The sequence below is a fragment of the Delphinus delphis genome, chromosome 3 (assembly GCF_949987515.2).
Source record: "Delphinus delphis chromosome 3, mDelDel1.2, whole genome shotgun sequence".
Lineage (NCBI taxonomy): Eukaryota > Metazoa > Chordata > Mammalia > Artiodactyla > Delphinidae > Delphinus > Delphinus delphis.
The window spans coordinates 19,879,108-19,896,427 of NC_082685.1; the positions used below are offsets into that span (position 1 = coordinate 19,879,108).

Sequence of the window (17,320 nt, forward strand, 5' to 3'; positions counted from 1 at the left end):
CTGTTCGGTAAACTTCTCTGTAGGCCACACACGACCTCCAGCTCCTCCCCAATCGATTTTCTCCATGTGTAGGATCAGGATTAATCTTTAATTGTTGACACAGACACTTAGAAAACATCCCTTCATCATGTCTGGAAACATATTTCAGTACTAAGCACCAACCATTGGAAGAAAAAATAAGTTTGCAGATACAGTTTTTTAAAAAAATATATTATGTCTCCCCTACCAGATTTTATTTTATGTATTATTATTATTTTTTGCACTGCATGGCATGTGGGATCTTAATTCCCCAACCAGGAATTGAATCCGGGTGCTTGGCAGTGAAAGTGCGGAGTCCTAACCACTGGACCACCAGGGAATTCCTTGCAGATATAGTTTTAAAGAAAGCCATGTCACTGTACTCCTGGAGACTACAGGGGAAACAGTTGAGGGCCTCCCAAGTGCCCGCCCTGGACAGAAGGGTCACGTATTCTTCCTTGTGGTGTTTCTTAACAGCCCCATCCCAACCCCTGAGAGATAGGCTTCACCCTCCCAGAAGTGACAGTGACCAGCCCCAGGTGGCAGCGTGCGCCTGAGCCTGGGTGACCTGACTCCTAGCTTTGAGCCCTTTCTGCAGCCTCACAGCAGCCCCCCATGGAAACAATACTTGAGCTTGGAGCAGTGGCAGCTTTTTCTGCCAGTGTGGACATCCTCCACAGGTGTCCAATGTGGAGGGTGGTGGGGAAGACTTTAGCTTTAAGCAGAACTGGGTTCACATCCCAGCTCTGTCATTTCTCAGCTGTGTAGCTTCAGGTAAATTGCTGTTTTTCCAAACCTCAGTTTGCTCATCTGTTAAATGGGATTATAGTACTTGCCTTATAAAGTTTCTGTGGGGATTAAACAAGTTGATATGTCCGAAGAGCTCAGTGCATCGTACACATCCTGAAAATCGTTCTTCTTGTTGGAATTCTTCTTAGACTGAATCCAGAAGGAATGTCTCTGTTTGCTAATTGGATAGGAAGTCCTGTGGTTACAAGGATGATCTTAAGATCTTTTTACCACTGGGGTTCTGCCATCCTGTTAAGGCCATACAGAAGCGAAAAAGGTATTAACACATGTCCAGTCTCTGAGTCAATGATAGAGAAATGTGGCTTGGTTGTTGAAGAAAGACAAAGACTGCATTAGCTTCATAGCCATGTTTTTTCAGTCTCTCATTTGAGCAGAATGAGATTTTCCACTTAAATAAAAAATTTCAGTTTTGACCAAAATAAAAATCTAATTATTCATGAAAATTATTATATGGATTTTTCAAACAGCCAATAAATTTGCTTTAATTAATGTTAGTCTGTTTTTGTGGTTATGCAATATAGCACAAATACTCCCAAATGCTCATGATTAAACTAATGAATTGGAGGCCTCACACACATCTGCTTCTGTTCATATTGGTAAATGAGAAAACCTTTATTTTTCTGATGTAGCCACAAAACCTTGGGTGGGGAAAGTGCCTTCCAATGGGTAATATGAACTTTTAAAACAGAATTTGCTTCCAACTTTATGTTGTGAAACAAATCATAAAGTAGTTAGAAAGAATTCTGGTGTTTTCAGAAGACAATTTAAATAAAATCTACTTAACTTGGGCCTCCAAGGAGGATCATCACACAAAAACCAGGGTCTGTCCATTTATTTAACTGTGCCTTTTTGTGTGATATATGGGCTGTTATCATCTACAGCATCTTGTTTTCAGATCCATCTTGTGGTTCAGACAAACGAAGGACAAGTTCACATGGCAATGGGATTAGAGTATGTGTGTGTGAGGGTGAGCCATTGCGAGGGCTGGGAGAGCGCAAGAGTGTGCATGCGTGTGGGTGTGTATGCGTGTGAGAGCAAGTGTGCACACATGTGAGCATGCTGCCTGTATGTGAGTGTGTATATATATGTGAGTGCACATATGTGTCTAAGTATGTATATGAATATAAGTGTGTGCATGTGTGGGGGTGTGTATGGGTGTGTGCATGCACATATGCACACTTATGTGCACACAGGAGCTGGGAAGGAAGCAGGAAGGGTGAGACCAGCCTGACCTCTTGCCTCCCCACAGAAGTTGTCCCACCTTGAAGACCCCCTGACTGGGCCTGGCACAGCTCATGCTGTTGCTCCAGATCTGGGAGACCTGGGTTTGAGCCTGGAGCTGCCTCTAAACTGGCCACTGTGTCCTGGGACAAATCAGTTGGCTTTCCAAGCCTCAACTTCCTCCTCTGGAAAAAGGGTGATGGTGTCTGCTTCACTGCTTTTCTGTGAGGATGGAGTAAGGCCCCTTCCCAGGACTGCCCCGGACAGTGAGGGGCCAGGAGTTCTCTCCTTAACCACTCCCCACTTGGCTAATCCTAGCTTCGGGGCTGTCAGGACTGCTAACATCAGTGCCAGGTCCTTCCTGGGGACAGTTCCTCCTCCTTCCGGCTCCCATGATGAAGCTCACACCTTAGGCGTGGCCTTGAATGAGTTGAGCTGGAAGAAGTACCATAGTATAACTCAGCCCAGCCGGTCCTGGTTCTGCTGATGATCTCTTCCTGGGCTTTTGTTCAGTTAGCGCTGCCTCTCTGAGTCCATGCCATAGGCAGGTCTGGCCACTGCGCATTCTTCTCACTCATCTTCCTAAATATTCTCAGCGCTGTGTCCCTCTCCTCACCCCATCAACCCTCAGTGCCTCTCATCACCTGTGGGCCGGTAAGGTGAAAACTTCTCAGTCTGCCTGGCATCAAGGCCCCAGGTCCATTCAGCCTTCTCTCAATTCAGTTCACTTGGGGATGGTGAGGAATCTGAAGGAGGCATGGGGTTGGGGTCGGGGTGTCTGAGGGACCCCATCTGTGTCAGTGTGCTGGTGCTGCCCTAACAAAGTACCACAGTCAGGGTGGCTTAAACAACAGATGTTTCTTTTCTCGTAATTCTAAAGGCTAGAAGTCCAAAATCTAGGTGTCAGCAGGTTGGTTCCTCCTGAGGCCTCTCTCCTCGGCTTGCAGATGGCCATCTTCTCCTGGTGTCCTCACATGGTCTTCCTTCTGTGTGTATATGCGTCTGAATCTCCTCTTTTTAATAGGACACCAGTCATATTGGATTAGGGCCCACTCTAATGACCTCACTTTAACTTAATTACCTCTTTAAAAACCCTATTCCAAATACAGCCACATTCTGAAGGATCAGGGGTTAGGACTACAACACATGAATTTTGGTGGGGGACACGATTCAGCCCATACCACCATCTAATCAGACTTGACACATCAGGGAAACTCCAGACGTTCACTGTGGGCAGGATGAAGAGGGCAGGCGCCAGCAGGAACAGTTGGAGCCCAGTGTGGGGATTCAAGCAGGCCTGACATGGCAGCTGGGCTGTGGCATGGAGGAGGCTTGGAGGCCACACATGGGAGCAGCCTGAGGGCTCTCCTCAACATGTCGGAAGCCACGATGGAGGGAATTCCCTGGCAGTCCAGTGGTTAGGACTCTACACTCTCACTGCTGAGGGCTCGGGTTCAATCCCTGGTTGGGGAACTAAGATCCCACAAGCCACTCTGTATGGCTAAAAAAAAAAGAAGCCATGATGGAAACTGTTCATTCCCCTCCCATGGCTGTTGATGGGATTTCTTTCTGTCAGGCCAGTGTGATGAACCTTAGAAAGCGGGTTCTGATGGGAAGTCATGTGTGCGTCCTTGAAAAATAATGAATGGGAACATGAATTAACGATTACTGAAGACTTGCATTTTGTTTGCAGACCAAACCTTTCAAAACACACTTCTGTATTTTGGGACTGAACAGGGACCTTTAAGGAAATGTTTGCCGATGTGGTTTAGAAGAGAGTCACTCAGCATGCCAATGGGAGTCACTGATTAAACCCACATTCCTAAGAGAAAAGTTTCTGAGCTCCTGCCAGATGCCTGGTTTGGGCTAGCTGTTCTCACTGGTTGTCTTCAGCTGGCTCTGCTGTGACGTTTACCTGACACCGAGGTGGAAGCTGAGGCTCAGGGTGGTGAACTGATGCTTCCCAAGCCCAGGATACCTGCCCCACCAGCCGGCCAAGCCTGTGGGAGCCAGGACCTGGGTGCCCTTGTCCTTTGGCTTTTGTTAGGTTATACGTGAAGTGCACTGAACTCCACATATTTGAAATGTGTAATTTGCTACATTTTGACATAAGTGTACACCTGTGAAATCCCCACAGATGAACATGTCCATGACCCTCAAAACTTTCCTCTTTCCCCCTTGAATTCTCTCCCTTCCATTCTTTCCCACCTGCCATGCAAGTATTGCTGATTTCTACACAATTAATTAGCTTTCCTTTTTTTAAGATTTTTGTAGGAATGGAATCACACAGTATGTATTTTTTGTTGGGGGAGGGGAGCCTGGTTTCCTTCACTCAGTATAATTACTGAGAGTTTCTTTGATTCTTTTGCATACATTGTTAGTTCATTCTTTTTCAGTACCGAGTATTATTATATGGCTATACCACAATTTGTTTATCCATTCACCTGTTAATGGATATTTGGGTTATTTCTAGTTTGAGGCTGTTACAAATAAACATCCATGAACATTCATGTAGAAGTCTTTGTATGGAATATACTTTCATTTCTCTTGGGTATAATACTTTGGAATGGAATGGTTGACCATCTGATAGATGTGTGATTAACTTTTTTTTTTTTTTTTGCGTTACATGGGCCTCTCACTGTTGTGCCCTCTCCCGCTGCGGAGCACAGCCTCCAGACGTGCAGGCCCAGCGGCCACAGCTCACAGGCCCAGCCGCTCCGCGGCACGCGGGATCGTGATTAACTTTTTAAGAAACTACCAAACCATTGTTCAAAAACATTGTATCATTTTACATTCCTATCAGCAGTATATGCGAGTTTCATTTGTTCATATAATGTCTTTTTTCTTTGGCCGCTTTTAAGATTTTCTCTTTATCCCTGGTTTTAAGCAATTCAATTATGATATGGCTTGGTGTAGTTTTCTTCGTGTTTATTTTGCTTAAGTTTCATTAAGAGTCTTTAATCTGTGAGTTTATAGTTTTCATCAAAATTTGAAAAACTTCTTGGCCATTTCTTCTTCAAATATTTTTTTCTGTTCTGCTCTTTTTCTCCTCTTCCTTGGGACTGCAATTACACACGTATTAGGCCACTTGAATCCCAAAGTTCACTGACATGCTTTCTTTTTAAAATAATAATTTCCCTCTGTGTTCATTTTGGATAGTTTCTGTTGCTGTTTACTAATCTTTTCCTCTGCAATGTTTAATCTTCCATTAATCCTTTCTACCCTGTTTTCCATCTCAGACATGATAGCTTTCATCTCTAGAATTTCAGTTCAGGTCATTTAATATCTTTGCTCTCTTTACTTAACCTTTTGAACATACACTATGCAGTTATATTTCTTGTTTTAAGGTCCTTGTGTGCTAATTCTAACACCTGTGGCAGTTGTGGGTCATTTTCAATTAATTGATTTTTCTGCCCATTATGGGGTCTATTTTCCTGCTGGTAATTTCTGATTATATGCCAGACATTTATGAATTTTACCTCTTTGGGTGCTGGATATTTTTATATTTCTATCAATATTCATGAGCTTTGTTATGTCATAGATGTTACTTGTAATAGTTTGATCCTTTTGGATCTTGTTTTTAAGATCCATTAGCTGGAATCAGAGCTATATTTAGCATAGGGTTGATTATTCCCTACCACTGAGGCAGGACCCTTCTTGGTACCCTGCTCAGTGTCTGAACAGATGCTCTTCCCAGCCCTGTGTGAGAGCTGGGCACTGTTCCCTCTAATCCTTTCCCTGGCTTCAGGTTGTTTCTTCACACACGTGCTGATCAACCCTCTGTGGAATACCCCGTGAGGACCCTTAAAGGTCTCCATGGTTCTCTGTGTGCAGCTCTCACCTACCAGATCCTCTGCTCTGCAAACTCTAACTACCTTGGCATCCCTGCACTCACAGTTGCCAGGTTCCACCTGTATTTCCTCTCCCTGTGCCACATCCTGGAAACTCCCCCCAGGCAGGAAGCCAGAGTAATCGTTTTCTGTGTCTCTGAGGATCAATCTCTTTCCTTGCTTGATCCCTATATCTTCAAAACCATTGCTTCATATATCTTATTTGTGGGATTTCTATTTTTGTTTCGGTTTTTGATATTGTTTTGGGCAGGAGAGTAAATCTAGTCATTACTACTCCCTCTTGCCTGGAAGTAGAAAACCATAATGTGACCTTTTAAATTTAGGGTAATAATTTTAGATTTATAGAAACATATTCTACCTATGTACCTATGTAAATCTAGTCGTTGCTACTCCGTCTTGCCTGAAAGTTGAAATCCATGATGTAGCCTTTTAAATTTTTTCGAATAATTTTAGTTGTATAGAAACATATTATGTACATATGTACATAACCATAGTACATTTGTCAAAAGTAAAAAATTAACTGTGATACAATACTCTGGCAGGTGGAATTCTAAGATCGCTCCCAAGATTACCACCCCTTGCTGTACACACTTTGTATAACTCCCTCCTCATGAGTGTAGGCAGAACTTGTGATTATGATGATATGATTGAGTTACTCAACCTATGATTGAGTTACGTTAAAAAGCTTATCCTTGGTGGGCCTGACTTAATTAGGTGAGTCCTTAAAAAGACTGGACCCTTCCTTGAAGCATGAGAGGGTGTGTGGAGGGGACCACATGGCAAGGAACTGTGAATGACCTCTGGCCAGCAGTTAGAAAGAGAATGGGGGCCTCAGACCACAGGAACCACATGGGTTTGAAAGAGGACCCAGAGCTCTAGAAACCCGCAGATGACACATTGACTTTAGCCTCATGAGAGCCTGAGCAGAGAACCAAGTTCATCTGTGTCTAGACTTCCGATCACAAATACCATAGGATAGTAAATTTGTGTTATTTTAAACTGCTGAGTTGGTGGAAATCTGTTATGCAACAATGGAAAATGAATATAATTACTATTAACTAAAAAGAACCAGGTCAAATTCATGAGTAATAATAACCCACTATTCATCTAGCAAGATTTCAATAAAGGTTAATGTGAAAAAAAAATGACTAATGTGAAGACGAGCATGAAGCCATGGACCACTCCCGTCACCTCCAGTTTTCAAGACGATTTTCACACTCTCATATTGTGTCTCAGTTGGAGGTGGTTAGAATTCTGATCGAGAATGGATCTATTATATGAGAAAATATTTGCAAATCATATATCTGATGAGGATTTAGTATCCAAATATGTAAAGAACTCATCAAAAAAAGAGCTCATGAACAAATAGACAAATAGACAAACAACCCAATTTAAATAGACAAACAACCCAATTTAAAAATAGACAAGGGGCTTGAACAGACATTTCTTCAAACAAGATATACAGATGGTCAACAAGTACATGAAAAGGTGCTCAGCATCATTAGTCATTAGGGAAATGCAAGTCAAACCCATAATGAGATACAGCTTCACATCCATTAGGATCTGTTGGTGAGGATGGAGAGAAATTGGAACCCTCATACACTGCTGGTGGGGATGTCAAATGGTTCAGCCACTGTGGAAAATTTTGGTGGGTCTTCAAAATGTTAAATATGGAATTATCATATGACTCAACAATTCCACTCCTAGGTATATACCCAAAAGAATTGAAAACAGGTATTAAAACAATGCATGCACGTCCACTTATGTTCATAGCAGCACTATTCACAATAGCCAGAAGGTGGAAACAGCCCACATGTTCATCAAGGAATATATGGATAAACAAATTGTGGTATGTACATACAATGTAGTACTATTAAGCCGTAAAAAAGAATGAAATACTGACACATGATTCAAAGTGAATGAATCTCAAAAACATTTTGCTAAGTGAAAGAAACCAGACACAAAAGGTCACATACTGTGTGATTCTCTTTATATGAAATATCCAAAATAGGTTAATCCATAGAGACAGAAAGCAGATTGGTGGCTAGGAGGAGGGAGGAAAGGGAAGCTATTGCTTGATGGGTACAGGATTTCCTTTTGGAGTAATGGTAATGTGTTGGAACTAGATAGAGGGAACTACATGAAAGGGGTGGTTGCCCAACATTATGAATCCCCTAAAGGCCACTGAATTGTTCACTTTAAAATGGTTAATTTTATGCTATGTGAGTTTGACCTTAACTTTTTAAAAAAGAATAATCTGTTATATAAAATAACAAGTTATATCTTAATCAGTGGTAAATGACTTTGTAATTCTGCTATCCATTTTTTAACGTGAACTACAGACTTTATTTAGATCTTCTCACCAGTTTTTCTTCTAATGTCCTTTTCCTATTCCAGGATCCCACCCAGGAGACCACATTGTATTTACTGGTCATATCTCCTCCTTAGTCTTTCCTTGTGTTTTATGACTGACAATTTTAAGACATATTGGTCAGGTATTGTGTAGAATGTTGCTGAATTTGGGCTAGTCTGATGTTTCTCATGATTAGACTGGGTTACTAGTGTTTGGGAAGAATACCACTCAGGTGGATTGACACTATCATGACATCATGTCAGTGGTCTATGATGTCAACATGACCTATCACTGGTGACATTAACCTTGATCACTTGATTAAAGTGGTATCTGCTAGATTTCTCCATTATAAAGTTACTGTTTTCCTTTCCCTACTCTACATTTTGGAAGTAGGTCACTAAGTAAGTCCAGGCCATACTCAAGGAGAGGGGAATTTAGCTCCACCTCCTGGAGAGGGAAGTATCTACATAAATTACTTGGAATTCTTCTGTAAGGAAGATTTGTCTCTTTTCCCTATTTATTTATGTATGTATGTATTTATTTATCTAATCATTTATATCAGTATGGACTCATGGATATTTAATTTATTCTTTGGATAATAATTCAATACTACATCATTTATTTTGTTGCTTAAGTTGCTCCAGCTTTTGCCATTCTGAATTCTTTTGCTTTGGTTTTGTTTCTTTGATGTACCGCCCCCCTTTTTTAAAGCACTTCCTTATTTTCTGGCACTGCAAGATACTCTAGGCTTATCTTGTATTTTTCCTGCCCTGACTCTAGAATCAGTCATTTCTCCAAGGAGTCATGGTTCTTTTTATTGGAGAATGGTATTTAGAAACCAAGATCTAGGTGCTGAATGTGCTTGCTGCTACTAGGGTGTCATTGGCTGTAGGTCTTCTCTGCAGGCAGCTTGGGTTATTATTCACTCTATATTCACATAACTGTAATTATTTCTGTATGCATCTGTCTGTGTGCATAACATAAACATGACCTCATAGTAATGTCCCTGACTAATCCAGCTTCCCCCTTTGCTTATTTATAACTTCTTTCTCGGACAGTGAGAAACCAGGCTCTCATTACCCATAGTTTATTTACTCACTTGTTCAACCCCAATATATATGTATAGTAATTTCAAAATTGCTACCCTGTACCCCTGTGTGAAACAACTGTACCTATCAGAGTATAGCATTTATGGACAGTTCCTTTGGTCTTCAGCCTTACAGTTCTCAATTGAAACAGTATTTTGCAAAGTGACTTAGGTCAGTTACATGTTTTTCCCCACTACCTTCAGTGAGGTTATGTCACGTAATCTTAATATAGTTATATTAATTTGTTTCAGCCTGCATTCCACCCTGGGATTTTCCAGCATCCTGGTTATTTTTTAAAATTTGTATCCATTAAAGTTTCCTCTTTATGATGTATGGTCCAATAGTTTTTGACAAATGCTTGGAGTATATCCATCACCCCAGTACCATGCAGAACAGTTCCATCACCTCACAGCTCCTCATGAGTCTCCTTGTGTTTCATTCCTCCTACTCCCTCAACCTTTGGCAACCACTGACCTAATTTCAGTCCCTATAGTTTCGTATGGCCTGGATTTTTTTTGTAGCAACTCTTTAATTTATTAGACATTAAAATTGCTGGTAAGCAGAGGTTCTCTTACTTTGTGGTTGAAGTTAGTTGATACCAGGATTCAAGTCCAGTCCTGACACTTACATTGCCCTGAGTCTCAATTTTCTCATCTGTAAATGAGTATAAAAAAAAATAGTCCTAGCCTCATGGGAGTTCTTGGGAGGACTCAATAAGATAACAGTTGTTGGTACAGTGCCTGGCACATAGTAAGTAATCAATAAACTTGATGATAATAATACTTTATATTTGCTATCCTCATCATCACCATGGTGGGATATGAAAAAAGAATATTAAAGAGGCCAGGAAATGCTGCCGTCTTGAGTTGCTGGTGGCCATAAGAATGTACACATGGGCCCTTCCCTACAGGGGATGGAAAGAAGGCAGAGAGGATGTGACTGTAGCAGGGCAGGATTGATCCTCCGAAAGTCTTCCTCTGGTGTTTGTGGTGCCTGTGTGTATTTTCAGGGTTGATCCTGGAGTTAGTTACAGCTTCCTGAGGAGACAGAATCATCTGTCTGTCATTCAAAAATTGCCCTAGGCAGGGAGATTTTAGGGCTTCATTTTGGCTTTTCTCCTCCCCAGGATTTTTTTTTTTTTTCCCGCTGAGATGATATTACAACACAGAAAGAACTTTAAAGAAGTAAATCACTGTAATCCCTACACCCAAGTGGGTTGATGTTTTGGTAGTTGCTGCCATCCCACACCTGCATTTTTACACATATGTAAACATTATTTATTGTATCATAAACATTTTTCCTTGTTGCTACATAGTCTTCATAATGATTTTTGGTGAAGATGTGACAGTTTCATGAACGGGATTCACCATCCTTCACTAAAGTACTCCCACTGTTTTGTGGCACAACTTCATGAATATCAATTTTTTGCTCCTGATGATTTATTTCCTTGGGATATACTCCCTAGAGTAGGAATTTTCTGTCAAAGGATAGGAATGTCTTTGTGGCTTTATCTGTAGCGTTTTGCAGAAATAAAACATTACATCCTTTTTTGTATATTAATCTATATTTCATCAAAATACAGCTGTTCAGGGATGTGATCAAATATCTGGTGAAGAGTTTGAGGCTAATGCTTCAACAGATCATTGATAAATTTATCATCTGACCATGTAATGCTTTTTTGGAAACCATGATTTTCTCTGATTAGTTTTCTCTCAGCTCTTGCCCCCCCAACTCCAAGTTCTCCTTCTCAGTACTTCTGGAGGGAACACTCCCAAAGTCTCCGGTCATTTCTCAGAAACTCATTCTTTATTTACTTTTGGAGTCAGGACTTGTTTGCATATGTAAAACCAGGACCATATTGTTTGCAGATGCTAGGGGTGCTGCCAGATAATTGAATGTAAAAAGTTGAGACTTTTGAATCATTTTTACAAACCAGGACACAAAAGAATGTTTTCTTAGAATTAAAAAAAAAAAAAGGCATGGAAATAAAGTTCGTGGGACTGGGTTTCTAATACAGACATTTCACTTTGTGTTCCTAGTAGGGATGTTTCAACTCCAGAGTTGGGGGTGGGGGTTGGGGGGGTGGGGGGGAGGATAGAGGACTAAGATAAAACTTTGCAGATTCACTATCTAATCCAGAAAAACAAATGCATAAAAGGAGTTAGAATAAATAACGAAACAAAAACTCAATCAGTTATTTATGATCCCATCTACTAGCATTAACAATACGTTTTTTCCTTTCTTGAATAGTTTTCTGTTTAGTTTTTGTTTGAAGATAAGAGTAGCTTGAAAGTAATTGTGTTTCCTATCAGTATTTGATAAAGCCCCCTTCCCCTTAGGGGAGCTGCCCAGATGTGATAGCACTTGTTGAAAGCGAATTGTTTTTTAGCATTAAATGCTTTTGTCATTTTTTTTAAAAAAGGAAATTAGCGTAGCTTCTAGTCTTTCTAGAAATGATAAAAACAGCTGAGAGCTTCTCATACAAATTGACTGGCTTAAACTAGAAGGCTGGATTCTTTTTCCAAGTGAATTTTGAACTCTGTAATAGTACCTGCAAGTATAATGGGGGAAAAGTGAGTTCTGAGGTCCTGCTCACACCTGCATCGCGGGCACCTACTGCAGCGTTCCAGTACAGTGAGGATGGGCATGGCTGGGATGCTCCAGACTCCAGTGCACATGGCCTGGGGTCGGGTGGGGGTGGAGGTGGTATCTGCTGCTGCTGTGGTCTCACCCACCTGGTAGGAGCCTGTGGCAGCTGCGGGGGCGGAGGCGGGAACCTCTGGAGGCTCAGGGCCGGCCGGGACTGCTTGCAGGGTGGCTCTGGGCCCGGTGGGCAGTTCTAGGGAAGAGTGCCCCAGGCTTAAGCAGGAGTGAGTGGCAGGTGTGGGTCTGGACAGGAGCTGAGAGCCCAGGGCCAAGAGGCCTAGCCAGGTTCTGATTTCTGGGACAAGCCGAGGCCTTGGGGGGTGGTTTAAGAGGTGTGGGGAGGATAGAAAAATTCTGTTGTGGTACTGCTTTCACAAACACCTCCACCACAGTGTTCAAAATCATACATCTTCCAGTTCTCTAAAACCTTGGCCTTAACTCTATCTCTTGTCAGTATCAGCCTCTGTGGCCCATCTGGAAAGTGAGGGCAAGGCTGGCAGATTGGAGTGGAGGTGGAACTTGGAAGTACTTTGCAGGGGCCAGAGCCTCCCCTGGTTACATTTTTTATTTCAGGCTCCTGGTCCTGGGCTGTTCAGCCCATTCTTATTTATTTATTTATTTTCTTATTTATTTATTTATTCATTCATTCATTCATGGTCGTGCCGCACGGCTTCTGGGATCCTAGTTCCCTGCCCAGCGATTGAACCCAGGCCCTCGGCGTGGAGTCCGTTATAACCACTGGATCTTCAGGGAATTCCCTGTTCAGCCCCTTATGTGAAAATTCCAGGCTTGGTGATCAAGGGCTCAAGACTGGGAGTGCCTTCTCACCTCCTCTAAAACAGTGATTTAAAAATTACATTTTTGTTTGTTTGCTGTGCTATTTTCCAGGTATTTGTATTTGCATTTTTACTATGTTTTTTATTGAGAAAAATTACATTTTTAGGTTTGAACCTTAAGTAACCCTTTTAGTGGTAGTATGCATTTTTTTTTTTTTTTTTTTTTTGTGGTACGTGGGCCTCTCACTGCCGTGGCCTCTCCCGCCGTGGAGCACAGGCTCCGGACGCGCAGGCCCAGCGGCCATGGCTCACGGGCCCAGCCGCTCCGCGGCATGTGGGATCCTCCCGGACCGGGGCACGAACCCGTGTCCCCTGCATTGGCAGGCGGACTCCCAACCACCGCGCCACCAGGGAAGCCCCGGTAGTATGCATTTTTAACTCAAGTTAACACATTTGAGATTTGCTTTGTTTTGCTTTTAGGAAGATGTTTTTGTTTTTGTTTTTGTTTTGTTTTTTCCTAGAGAAAGGTTAATACTTTGTATATTCTTGTCAGGACTCAAGTCTTGGCTAGTTTGGGGATTATGGGCCAATTGCTTCACTCCCCTAAACCTAGATTTGGGATTGGGGATTAATTTCTTATTTTTTCCAAGTTTGTATCCCCTGTCTGTGAGGCAGGGACAATAATTCAGGCCTCAGAGGTTACCCAAGTGTCACATAAGGTGATGATTATGCCAGGGCTGTACTGTGAGTTGTCATAATAGCAGAGCTGTGACTTTTGACTACATTTTTGTGGTAGTTCTTTTCCCTTCACCCAAATCTAGCACAGGGCTGGGCATGTGTAGAGATTCTTGTTAAATTGTACTGAACTAAATTTTCTAGGCCTAGGATCCCCACTGGTAAGAAGAAAGGAAAATGTCATCAGGGTGGATTAGCCCTGGGCCATTGGGTCTGAAGCCAGTGGGCTTGGAGGGGCTGTAGCCAAGGGGCCTCTTGGGCTCCCTGGGGTTGGATAGGGGTGGTCTCCGGAGCAGGGAAAGATGTTCAAGAGCGAGTTTTGATTGGCCCTACCTGGCCTCCCTCTGCTCTGCCCTCCTATCTTCACACCAGGGACTACCGGGTCCCTTTGTCATTCCTGGATTTGTATTTGAAAATGTTGTTAACAAAGCAGAAACCTGTCATCTTCTATTCAGGGACTCCCAAGTAATTGCTTAATGTTTATTTCTGTTTCTCCTCCCATTCTAAAACTGCCTGTAGAATTTAATGACCTTTTAAAAACTGTTCTTGAAAGCACCAACACCACCACTGTAGATCTTTCATATATGTTGGTTTTTGCTGTTTTTCCGCTTCTACCCCTCTCCGCTCCAAAACTCATCCTTATTTTTTCCCCCCTTTTCTTCCTGGTTCAGAAGATGGAGGGACCAGTCAAGCTCCGGACAGTTCGAGAAGCACCGACGGACTGTGTCTGTCCCCCAGGTAAGTGGATGTTCCATTGTTGCTGGCGCCTGACTTCCATAGGCCTGGTCTTCTCTCTCCTGTCTACCCGAAACTGCCAAGGCCATGGTCAAGAGAATCACCGTGGGTTTCAGGCTGTCTGTGGTACCTTGTGGACTGTCCTGGGGCCTTTCTTCCTACATCATCTTCCCTGGTAGGTGTGTCATTAAAGATTCTGGCAAAATTAACTGACTTGGTTTGATGGGGATGGTGGTATTGGTGGAGGAGCTAAGAAACTCTTCAAGATGACTTACAAAAAAGGCTTAGATGCTAGGAAAGTAGCAGCCATCCCCTTTTAAAGATGGAGAAACAGACATGAGCCATCCGAACAGTGTTAACATTGTGACCCTAGCTCTGTTTCGAACATGAGGGGTGGTGGGTAGAGGAATAATCTGGCAAATATAGTTTTTCTTGGTTTTCATTTCTTTGGTGGAGGTAGAGGAAAGGAGCAGGAAACGTGGTCTGATTTGTTCAAATAATCATGTGTCTTGGGTTTTGATCGTGTAGACCAGGACGGCTGTGACTAGAATTGAGGATTTGTTGGTTCCTAATCCATGTGGCTCAAATCCTGATTCATATCGATCTTCCAGTTGTCCTCATTGGAGCTTTGCATGTATTATGACTGAGAATTTAGGGGTATAGTCTCAGCCCCAGTGTTTTCAGGGTTAGAATTATCCTCTCATAGAACAGTATGTAATATCAGTGAATGAGTGGAAAATTGTAACAATTCCCAGATGACCCACCATGCCGGACAAGGTGAGAGAACATGGGAGCTGAACCCAGGGGCCCTGTTCCTTGCTGTCATGCCTTCCATTAGCCAAGTTGTCTGGCATTTCCGAAACCACTTCACCTGGTCCAGAAACCAAGCTTATTGATGATTAACATCTCCAGATTGGGAGATGCCCTGAGATTTGTGCAAAGATGGACCCATGGTGTGAAAATTCAGTCTCTGGGGGCCCAGTGGAAGAGGATTTTACAGTCGAGCTTGAGCTAGCCTTTCATAGGAACTCTGAGATTTTAATAGGAGGGAAAAGGACATGATAAGTAATGATGTCATGAGCAGATCAGGAAGTCAGAAATTGCAATTCAGTGGGGGGAAAAAAATCAGTTCCACCAATGAATTTTTGGCTGATCTGCAAAATGTGTAAAACAATTCTTCTTGCTCCTCCCCTGCTCTTTCTTTCTGAGTATTGAATGGTTGTAAATTCATGTGAGTTATGTAGATGAGGGTTTTTTTTTTTTTTTTTTTTTTGCGGTATGCGGGCCTCTCCCGTTGCGGAGCACAGGCTCCGGATGCGCAGGCTCAGCGGCCATGGCTCACGGGCCCAGCCACTCTGCAGCACGTGGGATCTTCCCGGACCGGGGCACGAACCCGTGTCCCCTGCATTGGCAGGCGGACTCTCAACCACTGTGCCACCAGGGAAGCCCTAGATGAGGGTTTTTTAAACTGGGAGTCACTGGGAATTCCCTGGCAGTCCAGTGGTTAGGACTGTACACTCTCACTGCCAAAGCCCCGGGTTCAATCCCTGGTTGGGGAACTAAGATCCCACAAGCCAAGCGGCGCGGCCAAACAAACAAACAAACCTGGAAGTCACAACACATTTATGAGACATGAAATCAGTTATGTGGGTTGCAGCCAGCATTCTGAAATTTTGAACTAGCAGAGACTGGAATAAAAAATACTGGAGTGAAAGTATTTGTGTCAGCCATTTATATTTGTAAATGGCAGTGTGAAACGGGTTCCCTGCTATGGGTTGCTGACTGAAAGTTTGAAAACCACCAATACAGATGATGGAGAGGGAGGAGGTGGCAGTGAGGGGACATGGAGCTCCTGAATAAATCCAGACCAGGTCCAGATCTTGGTCAGCCACTTACTGTTTGTGTTAATAAATGATACCAATACTGGAGTGGGCTCTGTAGGCTTTTTGATGTCATGGAGGAAATACAAAGCCCAGGATCTGGAGATAGTCTTGTGTTTGTCTTCCCTCGAGGTCTCTTGACTCACCAGGAGAGGTGTCAAGAAGGCCTCTGGGATGACCATGGAGGCCAAAAGCCTGGTCAGAATCCTCAGTTCCACTGAGACTCTGGGGGTGCCCAGCAGTCAGTGCTGTGCTGTCATTGTCCGAGGGGCTTGTGGCTGTGATCAGGCTGTCCTGGCAGGTATGGTCAGCGTGGCCCAGGGGGTGTAGCATCACAGCCTCTGCCAGGCCCCAGTGCACACCCATGTCCACATCTGCTCTTTCTCTCCTGTCACCTTGAGCTGGAGAACTCACTTGAGCACTTTAGACTAGAGCCCTTTATCAGTGCAAAACCCCATAGGCTGGCACATTCTCCTCTGCCATAAAAAGCACAGAGGGCTTTTTCTCCAATACCAGAAGCCTTACCTCATTCCCTTTCTCCCTGGCTCTGATCTGCCCTGCAGACTTTTGGAGTCTGGACATGCAGACCACCCTCATTTGAGATACCCCATCTCATCTAAGATACCCGCAGATCCCCCTAGCCCAGTTCCTTCCCACGGCCCAGAGGACAGTGTAATCTTCTGTCAGATCCTAGGATGCAGCAAGACAGATAAGCGAGGCCAGAGAAGGGGGCGGCTCTTTTGTGTGTGTTACCCATTGTGAAGTGGGTGCTCGGGGAGCTCTAAGGCTGAAGGGAGGGGCAGGCTTCGGGCTGGAAGGTCAAGATTCTTCTCTTGCTGGAGTCAGTGGTGGGAGGACTGGCAGAGCTGTGCTCTGAACTAGCCCTGTGACCTCAGGCAAGTGAGAGGCCCTTGAACCTTGAACTTCTTGGCTATAAAACGGTATAGTGAGTTGAATTGTGTCCCCCCCCCCCAAAAGATATGTCCCAGTCCTAACCCCTGGTATTTGTAAATGTGGCCTTATGTGGAAATAGGGTCTTTGCAGACATAATTAATTTAAGGATATTGAGATGAGATCATCCAGGGTTTAGGGTAGGCCCTAAATCCAATGATGAGTGTCCTTATAAGAGTCAAGAGGTAAGAGATTTGAGACACAGAAACACCCAGAGGAGAAGGCCATGGGAAGACGGAGGCAGAGGCCAGAGTGA

General features: G+C 43.3%; 1 protein-coding gene across 1 annotated transcript in view; it reads left to right on the top strand.

Moving 5' to 3' along the window:
- Nucleotides 1-17,320, top strand: part of COL23A1 (collagen type XXIII alpha 1 chain) — a 353,196-nt gene that overhangs the window by 16,064 nt on the left and 319,812 nt on the right. The window contains exon 2 of the mRNA XM_060006761.1: nt 14,170-14,236. Coding sequence (XP_059862744.1) covers nt 14,170-14,236 — 67 coding nt within the window. The remainder of the gene's footprint in view (nt 1-14,169; nt 14,237-17,320) is intronic.